At 51.9% G+C, this 17,310-nt stretch overlaps 5 protein-coding genes across 5 annotated transcripts; 3 read left to right on the top strand and 2 right to left on the bottom strand.

The window, feature by feature from the left end:
* The first annotated feature begins 182 nt into the window (after nucleotides 1-182).
* On the top strand, nucleotides 183-2,852 carry F4812DRAFT_470495 (uncharacterized protein). Its single transcript, XM_047938985.1, has 4 exons — nucleotides 183-967; nucleotides 1,060-1,172; nucleotides 1,235-1,906; nucleotides 2,010-2,852. Exons 1-4 carry the CDS (start codon nucleotides 893-895, stop codon nucleotides 2,593-2,595), a joined length of 1,446 nt encoding a protein of 481 aa, XP_047790919.1. The 5' UTR covers nucleotides 183-892; the 3' UTR covers nucleotides 2,596-2,852.
* A 397-nt stretch (nucleotides 2,853-3,249) lies between these two features.
* On the bottom strand, nucleotides 3,250-7,869 carry F4812DRAFT_336569 (uncharacterized protein). Its single transcript, XM_047931605.1, has 2 exons — nucleotides 4,877-7,869; nucleotides 3,250-4,828 (listed from the first exon to the last, which is right to left on the bottom strand). Exons 1-2 carry the CDS (start codon nucleotides 7,582-7,584, stop codon nucleotides 3,292-3,294), a joined length of 4,245 nt encoding a protein of 1,414 aa, XP_047790918.1. The 5' UTR covers nucleotides 7,585-7,869; the 3' UTR covers nucleotides 3,250-3,291.
* Nucleotides 7,870-8,923: 1,054 nt separating this feature from the next.
* F4812DRAFT_470487 (uncharacterized protein) lies at nucleotides 8,924-14,170 on the top strand (the record flags this gene model as incomplete). The annotated part of the gene is made up of 3 exons (XM_047938984.1): nucleotides 8,924-10,339; nucleotides 10,412-13,630; nucleotides 13,710-14,170. The coding sequence occupies exons 1-3, from the start codon at nucleotides 9,115-9,117 to the stop codon at nucleotides 14,168-14,170; spliced, it is 4,905 nt and encodes a 1,634-aa protein (XP_047790917.1). The 5' UTR covers nucleotides 8,924-9,114.
* Nucleotides 14,171-15,359: 1,189 nt separating this feature from the next.
* Nucleotides 15,360-16,350, top strand: F4812DRAFT_423786 (uncharacterized protein). Its single transcript, XM_047933780.1, has 2 exons — nucleotides 15,360-15,856; nucleotides 15,935-16,350. Exons 1-2 carry the CDS (start codon nucleotides 15,483-15,485, stop codon nucleotides 16,119-16,121), a joined length of 561 nt encoding a protein of 186 aa, XP_047790916.1. The 5' UTR covers nucleotides 15,360-15,482; the 3' UTR covers nucleotides 16,122-16,350.
* Nucleotides 16,351-16,686: 336 nt separating this feature from the next.
* F4812DRAFT_458128 (uncharacterized protein) lies at nucleotides 16,687-17,145 on the bottom strand (the record flags this gene model as incomplete). The annotated part of the gene is made up of 2 exons (XM_047937310.1): nucleotides 16,687-17,058; nucleotides 17,116-17,145. 2 exons carry the CDS (start codon nucleotides 17,143-17,145, stop codon nucleotides 16,687-16,689), a joined length of 402 nt encoding a protein of 133 aa, XP_047790915.1.
* Nucleotides 17,146-17,310: the final 165 nt, after the last annotated feature.

The raw sequence follows: 17,310 nt of genomic DNA, 5'->3' as shown, positions 1-17,310 counted from the left end.
GAAAACTCCTTGATCGGCTCTATATCGTCAAGGATAAGAGGTGCTTTAGGAATTGGGTTAAGGGAGTTGTGAAGCTACCAAGTTCCAACGGGGAAAAGGGGTACCCCTTTATATGCATATATTTGATACGTTTATTATGTATCAATCCATTAAAACTCCATGCTGACATTCTCACGTACAGTATCGACGTCTACTACACTAGGGTTTCACCAAGTATATTAATTCTCTTACAATGCATGCATGAACTAAGATGCGCATTAAAGCTGGAATCTTGTTCTCACCTGCATATGTCTACGAAGATTTCTCCATCATCTCGGGATTAGGACCAACGTCGAGACGTCACATCACACAGCAGACCGGCCAGACAATGTGAATGCACGTTTCAGCTGGCTTGGGACGAACGGCTTTACCTTTCTGATAGCAACGGCGCAGTCTGAGCGTATTACATGTAAGCGACGTGTCAAGACATAAAGAAGCTAATATAGAAGATACTACTTCGTGTTGCGGGGTTCAGCTTCATCGGACCACCGCATGCGACCTACGTCAGGCCGTTAAGGCGATGAACAAAGAATCGCATCAGAGGTAGATATCATCTCCCTCCACAACGCCAATGTGATACCGCGGAGATGCGAGGCTTGTGGGGTAAAGAGGAGGTCATGCGGTGTAGCAAAGGATATTCCACATCAGTCTTCATGCGTTAGACCGACGCGGATGAATTTGGGCCCCATAACGAAATATCTCGAAGGAGTGAATAAACCGCCATCACCGAGTAACTCAGATTATCGGGGGTAAATAACTTGGCCTTTGGCCTTTGGCCATAGGAGGTACCTACCTAACCTACCTAACGCTTCTTAATGAACAATTTGACGAAAAGTATTGAAGCACTACAACCATGGCGGGAAAGCTCCTCGCGGCTTTTGGCGAGCCAAATTTCTTTCGCGACGCATTCAATTACGACTTAGGCAAAGTAAGTATTCCCTGTTTTCCTAATGGCAAACGAAACTTAGCTCCTCAAGCAATTCATAGAGCCAGAAATAGTCAAAGCTAACCCATCGATAGATTAAGGCATGGATGGACGATTGTGTCGCGGGGAAGAAAGGAAAACCTCAGACTGACAGTCAAGAAGTTCGGGATCAGCTGAAGCGTGTTCAGAATTTCTTCAATGTTCTCATGTGGGTATGGCCCAGCGATCTTTATTAACATAATGCGACTAAAGACATGTCGGAAAATATAGCGTCCCTAACGGCTTTGAGTATGTCAACGCCGCAGCACCGCCAAAGAGTCACTTTCCGCGCAAGCTCAATCCAGCTTGGCCTAAAGTCGCAAACAAGGACAATGATCCGGTCAAGTTTATCCTGCTGCATTGGCCGATCAAGTATAAAGGAGCCTTGGAAAAACCTATAGATGTCAAGTGGTGGAATCCCTATGATCTGCTTGGCCTCTTCATTAGCATTCTGGGCCCGGCTCCCAAGACGGCTGGTAAGAACAACTACTTCTTGCCGCTAACAACGGTTTATGCACGGTGGTGCTCGTGCGTCGCAGGGCATGCGCCCGATAGTCGGGACTGGGATCCCCGTGGAGATGGAGTGGGTGATTGGCCTTATATGTTCCAGGCTACATGGAAACCGATGGGAGACAAAATTTATTTCTTCCTTGGGAGCTCCGTAGCTGGCGACGACTGGCAAGAGGTTACAAGGAAGGGCCAAGATCCTAACCTAACAGTGGGAAAATGGAGGAGAGCAGTGCAGCGTAGTCGATTCGACATGTTCTATAACAGCCTACAGATGAAGCTTTTCCAGAATACCGAGTTTGATAGCTCGCCAGTGCAGAGCAATAAAAATACTAGATCGAACCAGCCGTATGGTAACTGTGGAGAGACGTACCCCTTTACATTCAGCATTCGCAGGTATATATATACCACCCTTAAACCACCATCCATCCCCTCCCTCTCCCCTCTTCCCGCTTCCCTCTTGGCTTCCCCTCATTTTCCATTGCTGACTACTAGCCAGCTCCAACAACGCCGATCTAAATGGTCTCGCTCTTCAACGAGACTTTATGATGAAACAGAGCTTGGCATCTTACGACGAGTATTTGAAAGGAAGAAATTATCTTTGCGGACCTTGCGACAACTGCCGTACCCTCATCAAGGCCGCCGGAGCCGACCCAGTGAAATTCGGAGGGAAGAAAGACCAAAGCAAGGCCCAAAAGAAGACACAACAAGCTACCACAGCCGAAACAGCAGCAGACACAACCCCGATGGCGGGTGTAACCGATCCACCTGAGGGCTGGAGCATCACGGCCGAAGACATGAACACCGCCTACTACTGGGGTGCGAATGGCCAAGGCACACTGGCCGCCCAGAGGGTCGGCCTGACCAGCCCCTCGGGACTCATGGTCGTCGACCCCGAATGCGGCGGCGACGCGTACTTGTTCACCGCGTCGACCGGCAAGGTCTACCTGTGGAACATGGTCACCGGTGAAGTTTTTGAGTACACGAATCCCGCGGACCTGGACGGCGTCCTGGCTCAGATGAAGATGCCGCCGGGGAAGGGCAAGGTGGAACGCGTGCTACTTTCCGAAGTTGAAGGGTCGTAGGAATCGGGTTTCTTTTTGAAAGGTTAATATGTTTCATATCTAGGTACCTAAGGTGCCTATATAACATGACGTCTTCATGATGATGTAGCTAGACGACTCGGAGGCTGGACGCGTTCATTTAATCTTGGGGTTTTCCGGAGGACTTGGTTTTCAAATCATGTAATTTCGCTAAGTGTTGGGATAATTATGTAGTCGCGCGATATAATGTTTTGAGAAATACCAGTGGTTGTCATTCCTTTAGTCATGCAAGAGATGAACCGTATTTTGTGCTCACTCACCGGAAAGTGAAAGAAAGCTTTGTTGTTTTCCTCGTAATATGCCTTCGAAATGCAAAAGATTCACGTTGATTATCCATTTCATTTATCATACACACGAAGCTCAGGTATCGAGCGATTTCTTACCGAAGTGAGATGGAAAACGACGGGGTATCTCTAGTAGTGCTACTGGCGTGGCAAATCGTATTCAGAAAAGTTGACATCAGCGATGTGGATTATCAGTCAAGGGGTACCAGGCCTTTTAACTCTCTTTACACCTATCGCAAGACATAATCACCTAGCAGCAGAACCAAGTAAATTGCTATATTTCAGTCATATTCCAATTCAGTTACGGTAATGATCGTGTTGCACTATTAAATATCCATTTACGGGACAGCCTCAATAACTCCCAACTTCAATCAGGCCAACTACTTGGACTACCTCACTGCGTATCCTGTTCCTTAGGCATCATGATCGGGTTCCGCAACTGCAAGAACCCCTCGACAGCCGTATACGGCCCATCCTGGAACGCGGGCTTCCTCAGATCCCCCCTCTTCTCGATGCCGAAGGGATTGAACGCGGTATCTCCATCCGATGCAGGCACGTACGGCTGAAACCAGCTCCAGTCGCCAGCGCCGAGGGACGGCAGCGGCAGATCGCGCTTGGGAATATCCCGGGCGTTCTGCGGCGTCAGCAGCTGCGACGAGTCGTAGACGGGCACGTCGTTGAGCGGCACTGTGAGGGGCCCCGCGTGGAAGAATGCGGTCATGGTGTTCATGGCCTTTTGCCACGTCCACGACGGCAGGAGCAGTTCTGACGTCGGCAGGAAGGATGAATACGCGTGTACGGGTGTGAACGGGTCGATGATGGCGCCGAAGACGGACATCTTCGCGTTGCGACGGTTGTCGAAGTCCGCTGGCTCGACTGGGCTACCAGAGGAAGAAGATTCAGTTGGGTAGGGAGGCTCCCAGAAAGGTGTGAAGAGCGGATACTCGTTGGTATTGAGGGGTTTTAGTGGTACGAGCTCCTTATCGTCAGGAGCAAAGAACGTCCTGATGTAGTCGAGATTGAGTTCGTCAGTACCTGGGGCCGTCGTGTCAAAATATCCTACCAACCCGTCGTAGGCGGCGTCGCGGTCTCCCAACCGCACCTGGAATTGGTAATAATCCTTGTCGCTATCCGGGTCAGTCGGTTTCGTTAGGTCACGCTCCGGATCTTTAGCGCTAACGTTTGTCCTGGTGCTTTGATTTTTGAATGGAGGGCAATCGAGCTCTAGAGACAAGCCCGTATTGACGAGGGCGAGTGGCTTGCCCACGATAGAGTTGAGGAACGCAGCATAGTCATTAGGCGCGGGTGGAAGCGTATCCTGAGCCTTCGTTATCATTGCCCAGAAGCCATAGAGATAGTCGCGATCGGTGAGCTTTTCGACGAGGGCATCAAGCTGGCGCGTTTCAGGAGTAGGGTCCGACGAGTTTTGACCGGGACTAAAGGGAAGCCACTTAGGGGCATCTAACGTACCGAGAGGTCCACCGAAGCGAACCTCACGGTAAAAGGTCCCGTCTGGTAAGAATAGCTGAATACCGTAGTCGGCATAGTTCGTAATGACCCAACCCCAGATGGGGTTCTCCCACTCTGATGCCGGGCGCCAGGTAGCTTCTCCCGGTGTTTCGCTAGATTGTGCCTTTTTGGCCCCGAAAACCTCTTGTTCATCACTTGGATCGTCAGCGATTCGTTTGACAAAGTTGGTATTTAGCCGTGCGTTTTGATTAATTTGCGGCGGAAGCTGAAGGAATTCACACTGAGCGGCATTGTCCTGGATTACTGTATTGGCATAATCCTTGTCGTCTAGCTTGATTGTTTGTGGTTCATAGAAGTCGCTGATACAAGGATATAGGGGAGGAGGACCATCCACTCGGGGATTTTGATCGACGGGAACTAAGGCCTGACCAAATTTATCTATAATATTGAGTTTGCGAAATCTGCTGAGAGTCAGTAAGATGCCGTAGATAGAGGAGCCAATGACGTACCTGAACTGCCCGTGAGTTACGGGCTTAAAAGGACACCATTCGGCGTCGAGGAAGTTGGCCAAAGCAACATATGGCGTCAAGGCCGACTCGCCACTTATCAGCTCAATGTGAGAGCTACTGAGACCCGCGGCCTCATTAACTGCTGCGGTGATAGCCATGCTTGTCTCAACACCATTCTCAACGATCTTGTTTTCGGGCTTGATGTGACTGCCCTCTGCCAGCGTCACTAGGCCATTGGTGAAGCCGGATAGCGGCAGCGATAGATATGACAGTTTTGCCACATTTGCTCGCAAGTTATCACGCTCTTCTTTTGACAGATACTGATCAAGGATATCTGGGGGAGTATTGTCAAAGAGCTGCGCTATCTTGGCACCAAGAGAGAAGCTCGGTTGTGGTAGGATAAGTACACGACCGGACAGCACACGCGTATCTAAGCTGCTGTCCTTAACTAGCGCATCCCATAGAGGGGGCGGCTCTTGGCCGTCCGCAGAAGGAACAGTGATACCATAGCGTACCATCTCGTTGGTGGATAGGCGAGCAGTGTGCTCATCAAGCTTCCAATAGTTGAAGGGCACATGTGTGTACTCGGTCTCCCACTCCACGTATAGGGGAAACCACGGTTGTCGGTCTCCCCACTGGTCCCGTAGAGTCCCGTCCCCAGTGACGGTATCAGGATCATGGAACTGGGGATAGAAGGTACCCGCAGGTGGCTCGCTTAAGCTACTCCCGTCCTGTTGAATGACGTAGAATTCGGTTGCTAAAGAACCAGCAGGTTCCTTGAGAATATCAGGAAGCTTCTCTTTCAAAAGGTCGGTGAGACCCGTTAAGGCGGCTGGTAGACTGGAAGCATCGCTGGCAGGAATGGTCTGAGTTGGTGCACGAACAGCTACTTTATCCAGGTAGTCAGTAGGCCAGCCAGATGGGATGCCACCGATGAGGACCGTCGGGTCATTTGCACGGTAGAAGACGGGCATGCTCGCCGCTTTGGCTGTTGCCAGCAGGTTCCCCGAGCCATCCGTGGGATTTAGTAGGCCATCAATATTGTCTTGTAGCTCCTTCATGCGCCCTTGAAGGCCCGTGATAAGCTCTGCTAGAGCGTTGACTTTTCCCTTATATACCTCGATATCGGACTCATTGCTGCTGCCCTCGCCGTTTCCAATGTCGCTCATGAAACCCCACCACAGCGAGAACATATCCCAGCGATACTGCTTCAAGGTTGTGGTACAGCTATCTAATAGGCTCTGGGTCTGATTCAATTCGGCCAGTTTCAGAACTGCAGGCCGGTCAGGTTCGACAGGCTGCTTATCAGTTCCGCCCTCGCCCTCGCCCGAGAAGTGATAGTGCGATCCTCCGGGGGATCTATTAAAGGACCAGTTATAAACTGTGTTTTTGGCTTCGCGCTGTGCTTCGACACCATCATCGCGCGAAAGCAGCAACGACTCGAGCGCAAGAATGTCTTCTTCTAATTGGTCGATGTCACCCTGGCCCTTGCGGGCATGGCAGTAGGATATAACCGCATCCATGGGAGTAGTTCCAATGGAGACTGCGGCCTGCGTCTGGTCGCTTATGCGTGCGTTGTGGTCATCCGCTGGAACCGTTGTAGGCTTCTTGTCTTCATCCCAAGTTACATCGTACATGGCACCGTGGCATAACGTTCGCAACTGGCTGGTAGCGTCCAGCCAGTCGCTCCAGTCGCCAGGATTTTCTTCGGCACCCTTCAATTTCATCATGAGGGACTCTAAACTCGCTCCGTGCGCGGTGGATGCAGTAGAATTCCAGAGAGGGTCGGCATCATCTTTCCAATGCCAACCCAGAACGTAATAGCTAGCTTCAGCGTGACTCAAGTACTGAGATTCACCATTTTCGTCGGCATACTCAAAATTGTCAATGATGCTGAAGACGTTCGAGTTGTGCATCTGGAAGTCAGCAAATAGCTGATTGCCGCTGCGCAGAAGGCTAATATTTGGAGGCTGCACATCCGAGTTGGGGTCATCGGGCGTCCACTGAGCTAGTGGCGTCCTACGTCCGATGAAGACTTCGGCCTGCTCCTCGATATTGACGTCTGATCCCGATTTCCCGGTGACGAAAGGTGCCAGGTCCGTCTGCAAGTCGACATCGAGCGGGATATCGTCAAGCGACCATAGGTGATCACTTTCCACTACCCACGCCTCGTATTCACGATCAGTAAACGACGACTTGGCCGTTTCCGGCTGAATACTGTCAATGTCAATCTTGCGGACTACAACCCAACGCGTGGGTGGCTGGACAAAGTCAGGTGTATTGCTAGGTGGTTGCTCTTCCTCCGAGGGCACCGCTTTTAATCCGCGCCGAAGGCGTTCACGCCTGCGCACGGCCTCAGGCACCGTCTTGCCAGACGATACGCCAGACCGGTAGAAGCGCGGTAACGTCCAGTGGACATAAACTCCATAGCGATGGCGCAGCGGCAGAGGTTCAGGACGCGCACCCAGATCCATCATACGCGAGTTAACATCAGCCGGGGCCGTATTGTGTAAGTCGGCATGAGTCTGAATATCGCTTTGAATCAAGAAGTTTTCTAGACGTAGGAAAGTGTAATTTGGCTGTGTGATGGGGGAGATATGAGCACTCGTGTCGCCCTCCTCCCCAGTGCCGCAGACAGTTTTATTGAGGATGAAGGCATCCAGCTTCATGGGCACAAGGAGTGCATCGAAGTCTTGAGCGTTGGACATGATCGCTAAGCTTGTAATGGATTTGAGCTTCACAGACCGAACTGGCTCTAGCAATCTGGAATAACGAGAAAGGGCAGAAGAGGAAGGATATGTCCACCTCAGAAGCTGTTTAGCTTCACTAAGGGCTGACTTTGATAACCTGAACGATATAGCCGTTAGGCTGCCCAAAGTATTCCAAGCCTCCCCCCGAGATTGAAACCAAGTGCATATTGCGAAACCGATGCGTGTGGTTCACATGAACGCCATGACGTGAGCTAGGAGACATGGGACGGGTAACATCACCGGGAGGTTGTCTAGTTGCCAGCTGAATATCTCCAACAAGGATGCCGGCAGATCGTTGAGGCCCACCTCGGAGGAGAATGATGCATATCTCGATGCGCTGTATCGTATAATTCATCGGCGCCGACATGCATACACGGTCTAGCCCATGAAGATCCAACGTGTCGATTCCCTCGTCCTCATCACGGTGACATGCTTGTCAGGTAGTAAGCCATATTTGCCTCTCCCCAAATTACGGTAAACGCACAAGAAAGTTATCCGGTCAGATATGCCATGCAGTCTCTTGCCAAGTCAGCAAGAATTTGAAGCAGCTAGGTGCAAGTCGTCATCGAGTCGTCTTATGGTCATAGTTAATAAGAGAATTAAGAAGCGATGGTGGGATGACTCGAGAAACAAGAGGCTGTAAGAATGTAGATTGCATATTGCATTGTACGAACTCCTCGATATGTACGATATGTACCTAACGCATCCGTTGACGTTGGAGAACTCTTGACACTTCAGCCCCCTTTTCACTCTTACTGGGGCAGGGAGGCGGATATGTTCGGGACGATCGTGCGAATTAATTTCTTGGCGTGAATACCTACCATTCAATCTCAGCTCTGTCGGGACATCATGCACATTACCTTTTACGGACAAAAAAGGGAAGAAACCCATCTCTGATTGGCCGCCGGTTAGATGTAAGACGTCGATAGTCTAGAACCCCCACATCAACGTACATACATCAAATATGCAGCACGTATGTGTTCCAGTATGAGGTAGGTATGTAAGGCGCAGAATATGCATATACAAGCATCACGAACATGAACTGCATGAAGTTCTATATCCACACCCATCCAACACCCCTCAGATGCATCTTGACATGCAACTTGACAGCGACCTACGCGATGGAAACCGGCGTAGAAGCTCAAGCTCATCATGATGGACTTCGATCTTGAGGAAGCAATGAGGTAGAAATGAGACAAAACTTGAATATCCTGTTTTTTTTTTTGTTTTTTAGGCCGATTGGTCTCCAACTAGAGGTTGGTCTTGGCATGTATGTCGATACATCACTTGTGATATTGCTCTCACGAACCTTGTACGGGGAGGCGAAACTTCCGCCCACTTGATCTGAGGCCTGAATCTCGACTCGCCAACTTTCGAGAAGGGAGCACAGGCTACTACGTAGCAGCACTGAAAAAGAAACTGGTGTGCGTGGACTACGCGCAACTAGCTAACGTAGGAGGCAGCTAACTAAACAACCTCAAACTCATCATGGCTTCATCTCAAGCCGTCCAGAGCGATGGGCTCTATTACATCTATGCCAGCTCATCAGAGCAGGTTCCAAGCGACGACGTTAGCGTGCTCGACGAGGGGAGCCCTGTAGATACGTTTGTGGCTACCCTCAACGACGGCAAATTCATTATCCTGTCTAGCAAGCCGGGCCCAACGGCCAGCTTTGACGACAGTGACGAGACGAAGAAGTGGTTTCAGCAACTTGACTCCACAGCTACAGGCTCGGTAACGCTTGATTCGACTTTGAAAGACATCGAAAGCTTCGAATTGCAGTTCACGCAGCCATGGCCGCTGGTATTCAGCTCGGCGAGCGACGTGCTTCTATTCACATTTGGTCCGCCGGCAGATGGATCAAATTCATCCAGGATTCCTCCACCTGGAGTCAACGCAGCAGGGGACATGTTGACGCTCGGTCTCGACTTTAGCAAAATAGACGATATCCCCAGCGTCAAAGTCAGTGACCTATTTACGCATGCCGGAATCGAAGGCATGGTGGATTACGTGCCGAGCGAGCTTTTAGACGTGACTGCAACGCTCACAGCTCCTGGGCAAGGGGATCCGAAGCGCAACGCCCTCTGGTATACCCCCTCTTCGTACAAGCAAGCCGTGATGCGCCTACAGTTCCAGGTACCCGATATCGACCCACTGCAAATTATTCTCGGTGGAATTCTCAATGGATTCACCCTTACCAGCGCCGATCTCATCTTCAACAAGGATATGCTTTTGGCAGAAACCGAGTCAGGACCGGAACCTATCTTCAGGGGGTCTCTTGCCTTTGACATCGGGTGCTCCCTCAAAGGCAGCGGCGCAGATGACCCTGTAGTTTCTACCGGCGCAGGAATTACTGCCGCAGCTATCGAGCTTAGCGAAGATTACATGATTCTCACGTTCCTATTTCAGTCTCAGGATCCCCTGAAGGGTATCGTTAAGTGGCTCGGATCATTGATCGACGATTCGCTAGACTCACTCCTCGACATCCTGACTAAAGACAATATATTTTCCGGCATCAACTTGCGCAGGATGATCGTCAGTCTGGATACTAAAGATCCGAATAAACGGAAGCTATCGTCCTTCTCTTTTGATATCGAAGTCTCGGCCAACTTTGGTACGAGCGACTCCGGATTGAAGCCAGTATTTCTCATTTCGTATAATTGGAACAATCTCGCAGGCGGAGTCGGTCAGCTGGCGGGTAGGCTGTGGAATGGTAAGTACCTAACCTACCTATATCAGCGTATTACGAAATAGATGGAACAGATAGCTGATATATCACTGCAAGACTTTGACTTCTCGCCGGACAAAGATTTGTTGCCGCAGATGGAGAAATGGTCTGATCTACAACCATTGACGAAATCCCCGGCAGACTCCATCGATATTGCGACTTTAATTCCTGGACAGACGGTGGACAGTATCCCCGACACGCTGCCTTCAGACATAACATTTGCATACATCGCGCTAACGCAAGATTCTTTCAATATCCGCTGCTCCATCACGGCTAATCCTCCGCCCCCTGATTCCACACCTCAGCCATATCTGGGCGAGGTGACGCTTGAAGGCTCTTTCACTTGGGGTAAAAGCAGCGCCTTCACGCTAAGCGTCTACATAAATGCTGCCATCGAACCAAGCGAGGGAGCATCAGATACCGCTCTACCGGCCATCCTTCAGGGGTCGTTGGATTACGACTCAGCTACCAAGGCCTGGGATCTGAAAGCTTCGTTGACCGGGCTTGACGCCTCAACGTTGGCCGAGTTTTTCGACGATGAATCCAAAGCTCACGTCGGGCCCCTCATAAGCTCCATTTCAATAGACACCCTGGCCGTCGAGTACAAGTATGCAAAGACAAGCGACGGAAAGTCGGCGAGCAGCGAGTTTACCATCGCAGGCAACTTGCTGATCGCTGGCCTGAGCCTAACGCTCAATTTTGTATACAAAGACGGCAGTTTCACCTTCTCGGCCGCGGTGAACCCGGAAGATAAAACGGCGAAGGTCGGGGACGTGCTTGCGGGCATCGTAGGCTCCGATTTCGAGCTTCCTGATTTTGTCTACAACACTCAACTCGTCGCCGACAATGAGGACGTCTTCAGGATCGACGTGGTGAAGATCAAAACCCCAGCCGCCAACAACGCGGCGGCGGCCGATCAGGTCTCACTTTTCTTCTTCGCCGAGCTCAACTTCGCCAACGTTCACATCGACTTTGCTCAGATGCACAACACGACCTGGGGCCCTAATACGCCGTCTAAGCGGCTGTTCAAGGTCGCCATCGGCGGTTTCGCCAAGGTGCAGGTCGAATTGCCGCTTATCGGCACGCTGGAGCAGCCTCTCGACGAGCTGTACTTCCTCTGGGTACAGGATCCGCCACAGCAGGGCGCCGCGCCGGGCAAGGGGACGGGACTGACGCGCTTGGACCGCGACGAGCTTAACAACGCCCTGCAGACCGCGGGTCAGGATACGATTCTCGTCAATGATAAGATCAAGCCGGAGGCACAAACACCAAAGGATCTGCTGCTCGCATCCGGGTGCCACTTCGGTATCATCATACGCAATTCCACAGGCGTGCGCACGTGTCTGCTCGACTACGAATTTATGAAGCAGTCGACATCCGGTAAGAATGCACTCGCGGAGGGTGAGGCTGACGACGGCTCTCCAAGTGCCCAGGCGCCATATAAGAAGAATACCGGCCCGTTGGCAATCAGTAACGTCGGTCTCAAGTATAAAGACAAGATGCTGGCCGTCATGTTTGACGCCACCTTCCAGCTCGGTCCGTTGGGCTTCTCGCTAATCGGGTTCTCTCTCGGCTTTGCCTTCACATCGCTAGACGGATTCCCTAAGATTACACCCGTCATCATGGGCCTAGCAGCGTCGTTCGACCAACCGCCACTATCCATCAGCGGCGTCATCCGACATGGCAACGAGGGAGGTCTCGACTACTACGCCGGCGGCCTGACCGTCGGCTGGAAGATATACCAGTTCGAGGCGGCTGGCTTCTACGGCATAGTAACGCCGGCGGGCAGCTCCAGCAGCTTCCAGAGCGTGTTCATCTTCGCTAAGCTCAACGGCCCGCTCGTGACACTCGAGTTCGCCGAGATCAACTCCATCTGCGGCGGCTTCGGCTACAACAGCAGCGTTCGCCTGCCGACGATCGACCAGGTCTACGACTTCCCCTTTATCGCCAGTTCCCAGCTGAGCGGCAGCGGAAATGCGATGGACGCGCTGCAGAAGCTCGTGGACCCGGGCGCGGGCGGCTGGTTCAAACCGCTCGACAAGACGTATTGGCTTGCTGTTGGCATGGGCGTAGGGGCATTCCAAATGATAAACATCGATGCTGTCGTGGTGGTCCAGTTTGGGAACGCCGTGAAACTCGGTATCTTCGCCGTAGCCACGGCCGACGTCCCTACGCCTGCTTCAAGCTGGAAGATAGCCCACGTCGAGCTAGGCATATCGGCCGTTGCCGACTTTGACTATGGAACCCTCAAGATAGACGCCCAGCTGTCTCCGCGTTCCTATATCCTCGACCCTAACTGCCACCTCACTGGAGGATTTGGCTTATACTACTGGTTCGACGCGCCGCACGCGGATCAATCGTCCGTCGGTCAGTACGTCTTCACCCTCGGCGGCTACCACCAAGCATTCAACTTGCCTGTCGGCTTTCCGAACCCACCTCGCTTGGGTATCAGCTGGAATCTCGGCGGCGGGCTCACCGTGTCGGGTCAAGCTTACTTCGCCATTACGCCTAAGGCCTGTATGGCCGGAGGGCGTTTACACGCCGCCTTTTCGGCCGGACCGTTGTCGGCCTGGTTCGACGCCTTTGCCGACTTCCTCATCAACTACAAGCCGTTCTACTTCAACATGCAGGCAGGCGTCTCCGTCGGCGTCGGATTCAGCATCGACATCTGGTTCATCCACATCCGCATCTCGGTCGAGATCGGTGCGCAGCTGTACCTCTGGGGCCCGCCGATTGCCGGCCGCGTGCACGTCGACTTCTGGATCGTCGGGTTCGACATCAACTTCGGCAACGACCAAGGCAGCAACGAAACCGTCACCCTCGAACAGTTCTACCAGCTCGTACTACAGGCGGGCACGAACCCAGCACGATCGGTAGCCCAGGGAGCCAAGCTCGCCGTCGAAGCCGCCGGAGAAGAGCCGGAGCCCCTCGCCTACACGCCGCCCAAGAACGAAGCCCACAATTTCCTAGCCCAATCGGGACTCTTGAATCCCGAAGACAATCCCGAGCGCGACCAGACGGTGCCGTGGATCGTGCGCGCCGGCTCCTTTTCCTTCGTCGTGGACTGCAAAATGCCAATCAATGCCGTCAAGGACGACCCCAACGGGGATAACATTCTTACGCACGACGAGATCTTCGCCAAGCCGATGAAACTAACACAAACACTAACTTCTACCATCACCATAGTGGTCCAGCAAGACGGCGAGGGCGAGCCGGATGAGGGATGGAAGTACGATAAGTACCTTAACCGCCTGCCTCGTGGCCTGTGGGCGAAGTGTAAGTCGCCACCACCTACCTATCCACCAACTAATAACCGTTACCTTGAGTGGTGATATAATGCTAAAACTCCGCACAGACGACCCATCTACCGATCCCCGCACCAGCGGCAACAACATCCGCGACCTCCTGAACAACGACGAAGGAGCTATGACCCTGATGTCCGGGGTCTTGATCAGCGCGCCCAAGCCGACGATGGCGCCCGACCCTCTCCCCGCGTACCAGGTGGCCGACGCGGATCTGCAGCGCCTCTTCTCCTCGAAGCCGTTCCCGACCATCGCCACGGCCAACGACGCCTGGGCGCCCGACAAGCCGGCCACGGGCGATCAGGCGGCGGATCAGTACACCGCGGTGCACGATGCGTGGACCAATCCGTCGCTCGGCACGGGCGACGACGGGCAGAGCGGGTTCGTGGGGAATCTGGCGAGCAGTTTGAAGTGGAAGATCGCGGACGATATGAAGAAGATGGCGGGAATTCCGGAGAAGCTGAAGAGTGGGTTCATGAATTTGTACGTGGCGGCACCGTTGTTGACAAAGTGATGCGAGGTCGTGATGAAGGAATTAGTAGGTACCTACCTAACCTACCTAGGGTTGTTTTATTTCGTCGTAGGGTTACGCAGATATCGCTATGATCTCCTGATATTATTGTATTGTTTATCCAGCTAAGAGCATGGCTCCGTATTTTCGTATATTCAAGGTTTTGACCGAGTGCATAACACCCAGTAATTAGCCTCGCACAGGATCTGTTGTCCAACTTACCTTAGTGAAGAAGCCACTTTATCATAGCCGCGGTATAGGAAATGGAACATTCCATCGGACTCTTCGACTCAGACCCCCCCTTTAGCCAAGGAGCTTCCTTACTTTCCGCATCATGCCCACGCCGTAGTAAGACTACCCTTTTGCAGTCCAATTGTCTTAGGCGTTAACAACTTTCACGTACACCGGCCAATCTCTGTGGCAATGGTAAGAGATGGGTCTCGTGCGAGTGACACAAGCTCAGTAGTCAGTATCAGTAAGCCTTAATGCATTTACGATGTACACAACTGCCACGGCCTTACTAGAGTTGATCTTGGCCGAGGAGAAATTTGTCCTATGGCAGCGTTGAGGGACGTGTTTATCTTCGTTATCGTGGAATGACGTAAGGGATGAAGAGAATGGAGTCCATCGGAGCTAACTAATGCCATTAGCGGTTAAGCGAATCTAAATTTAGAATTCGCCTAGATCCTCAGCTGAACCGCCTTGCCCGGCTTTTGCTCAAGCTCGTTCGAAAAAAAAGGCCAATTAGGGCCAAGCCGATCCTCCGCGATCGCTAGCGAGAACGGCTTCAGCGCTTCGCCACCACATCTCAGCAGCCATGAGGCGCTTTTGTGTAACGGTCACCACATCACGTACATCACATACATCACATACATCACATACATCATGTACTTGATAATAATGCGAGAGATTTATGTCAGCACCATCACGAGATTTCTCGTATTTGAATAAGTTTTCTTGCATTCGGACGTTTTCCCTCAAGGCGCAGCGCCGTCAGCGAACAGAACACGGGCTCACGTATTAATGCTAGTAACAGAGGGGATTTGGAAACACCCACAATGAGATAATGAGCTCACCGCCTGGTTGGGTTATCGTGATTATTATCGTAGGACTTCGGCTTTTTTGCTGTCGAGACTCGAGTATAAGTAGAAGGGCATAGCCGTAGCAATAGAGAGTATTTTGCATCACACTTGTTCCAATCCAAATCAGCTCGAAACCTATAAGCACGACCTTGTAGATATTACTTACTTCACTAACTAATAATCAATCAATCATCTTATACTTCACAGATCCTTTTCCGTACTTCTCTTCCAAAATGTACAAGCAAACAATATTAACCTCCGTCCTCTCCCTTCTCTCTCCCGCCTTAGCTCTCCCCCTTGAGCCCCGGGATACACCCGAATTCAAAATCACCAGCCTTGGCGCTACCTTCCCGTACCCCGGTGTCTACGGCGTCGACTCTGTTAACTCTTTCGTGAACATCGCTGTAACCTACCCGGACCCCTCATCCACCAGCGGAGCCACCCTCGACACAACCTGCCGAGTCGATTGGCCCGCCGGCACTAACCCGGGGCCAACCGAATGGACTCCGTGCGCCAACCCGGCGTTGCAATTCCGTCTGCCAGCCGACGGGTGGACCAGTTACACGAACTTCCGGGTCGAGCTATTCGAGGAGCTAGCTTCCGATGGGCGAGTGACATTTTCCTTCTGTAGTAAGCATAAGCAGTATGTATGTACCTAGTACTAACGGAGAAAAAACTTCTGTAGTTCGGGCCTAGACGCATCGCACATTCTCACATCCAACCCCGGAAACTCAAGCGATCCCAACGCGTACATGTTCTGTCTCCAGATGGGCAAGTTCAACCCCTTGACTTGCACCCTAACCGGCCCGATGGGCCAGTCGCAAAGGACCGTGGTCATGCCTACGACCGAGGAGAGCGCGAGGCCAAACTAGGAGGTACCTAGATATACTTAATATCAAAAAGTAATTTGCCTAGATAGACTTCAGGGAAAAGGCAAAAAACGAATAGGCTGGAGAATATTTGTAGACTATATAGAGTCACACGACTTGGTTGGGACGTATACGAATGGGAATGACTTGATGATAATAGCAAGCTAGGACATATATATACCTGAGGCACTCATAACCCCTTAATTAAAAATACACAGATACGTAATGAAAACGTTTTGTTAGCGGGGCTTGTGCATAATATTTCGTGTTGCTTAGGAAGTATACCTCTTCCTAGTATTTTCCTACCAATTCTTTTTTTTTCTCAATATTATTATCTCATCATAGCTAGCAAGTAGTACAAAGTTCCTATTACAGCAGCATTATTCAATGAAAGCATGCCTAGGTAGGGTAAGCCTTAAAGTGTCCTATTCCTCGTCAAGAGCCTACTAGTTATTCTTCCTTTCCCTTGATACTAACTTTAGGTACCTTAACCTACCTACACCCAACCAAATCCAGACTACCTAGGTACCCGCCTAATAGGTAGGTAGGTAGGTAGGTAGGTAGGTGCCTACTTAGGAGGCGGCCTCGAGCCCCGCGTCGGATCCTGCAGAAACAGGTAATGCCCATCGAAGCCGTCGCGCCAAGCCTCGTCGACACCGGGGTTGCCCTCGGCCGTCGCGCCCACGTCCCTCGCGCCGTAGTCGAGCATGGGGTAGCACCAGACGAGCCTGGTGACGCCGTCGCCCGTGAACAGCGCGGCCACCCCGGCGAACACCCCGTGCTCGTCGAACACGACGCGGTGGTCCCCCGGCGGCCCGGACACCGGCGACCCCTCGATCCCCGGCCACTCGCCCAGCGGCGTCGGGCTGAGGGGGAACACGAACAGTTCGCCGTCCGCGCGGCCGAGGTCGACGCGCACGGCGTGGTAGTCGGGCAGCCACTGCGATAAGCAACCAAAATTAGTACATAGGTACCTAACATAAGGTATCTAAATTACTTCGCTGAAGCACTTATCAAAGATCTGCATGTTATCGAATAGTTTTTGTGATGACAATAATTACTCTACCTAAGGACGAGCGATAAAAAATTGGGGGGGGGGGAGGGGACTAATAACAAAAGAAAAGGGGGAAATGAGTGTGTTTTAGGTAGTCGGCACTCACGGCAGCGATCCGGTTATCGGGGTTGTCGCGGT

The sequence above is a fragment of the Daldinia caldariorum genome (genome assembly GCF_022478825.1).
Source record: "Daldinia caldariorum strain CBS 122874 unplaced genomic scaffold F4812scaffold_6, whole genome shotgun sequence".
Taxonomy (NCBI): Eukaryota; Fungi; Ascomycota; class Sordariomycetes; order Xylariales; family Hypoxylaceae; genus Daldinia; species Daldinia caldariorum.
This window is presented reverse-complemented; position numbering and strand designations above follow the sequence as displayed.

Bases quoted from the DNA above. Each gene is read 5' to 3' on its own strand.
- F4812DRAFT_336569 (XM_047931605.1), bottom strand. From the start codon at position 7,584: ATGTCCAACGCTCAAGACTTCGATGCACTCCTTGTGCCCATGAAGCTG. The intron at 4,829-4,876 runs GTACGTCATTGG...GACTCTCAGCAG, and splicing joins GTAACTCACGGGCAGTTCAG to ATTTCGCAAACTCAATATTA.
- F4812DRAFT_423786 (XM_047933780.1), top strand. From the start codon at position 15,483: ATGTACAAGCAAACAATATTAACCTCCGTCCTCTCCCTTCTCTCTCCC. The intron at 15,857-15,934 runs GCGAGTGACATT...AAACTTCTGTAG, and splicing joins GAGGAGCTAGCTTCCGATGG to TTCGGGCCTAGACGCATCGC.
- F4812DRAFT_470495 (XM_047938985.1), top strand. From the start codon at position 893: ATGGCGGGAAAGCTCCTCGCGGCTTTTGGCGAGCCAAATTTCTTTCGC. The intron at 968-1,059 runs GTAAGTATTCCC...ACCCATCGATAG, and splicing joins TCAATTACGACTTAGGCAAA to ATTAAGGCATGGATGGACGA. The intron at 1,907-2,009 runs GTATATATATAC...ACTACTAGCCAG, and splicing joins TTTACATTCAGCATTCGCAG to CTCCAACAACGCCGATCTAA.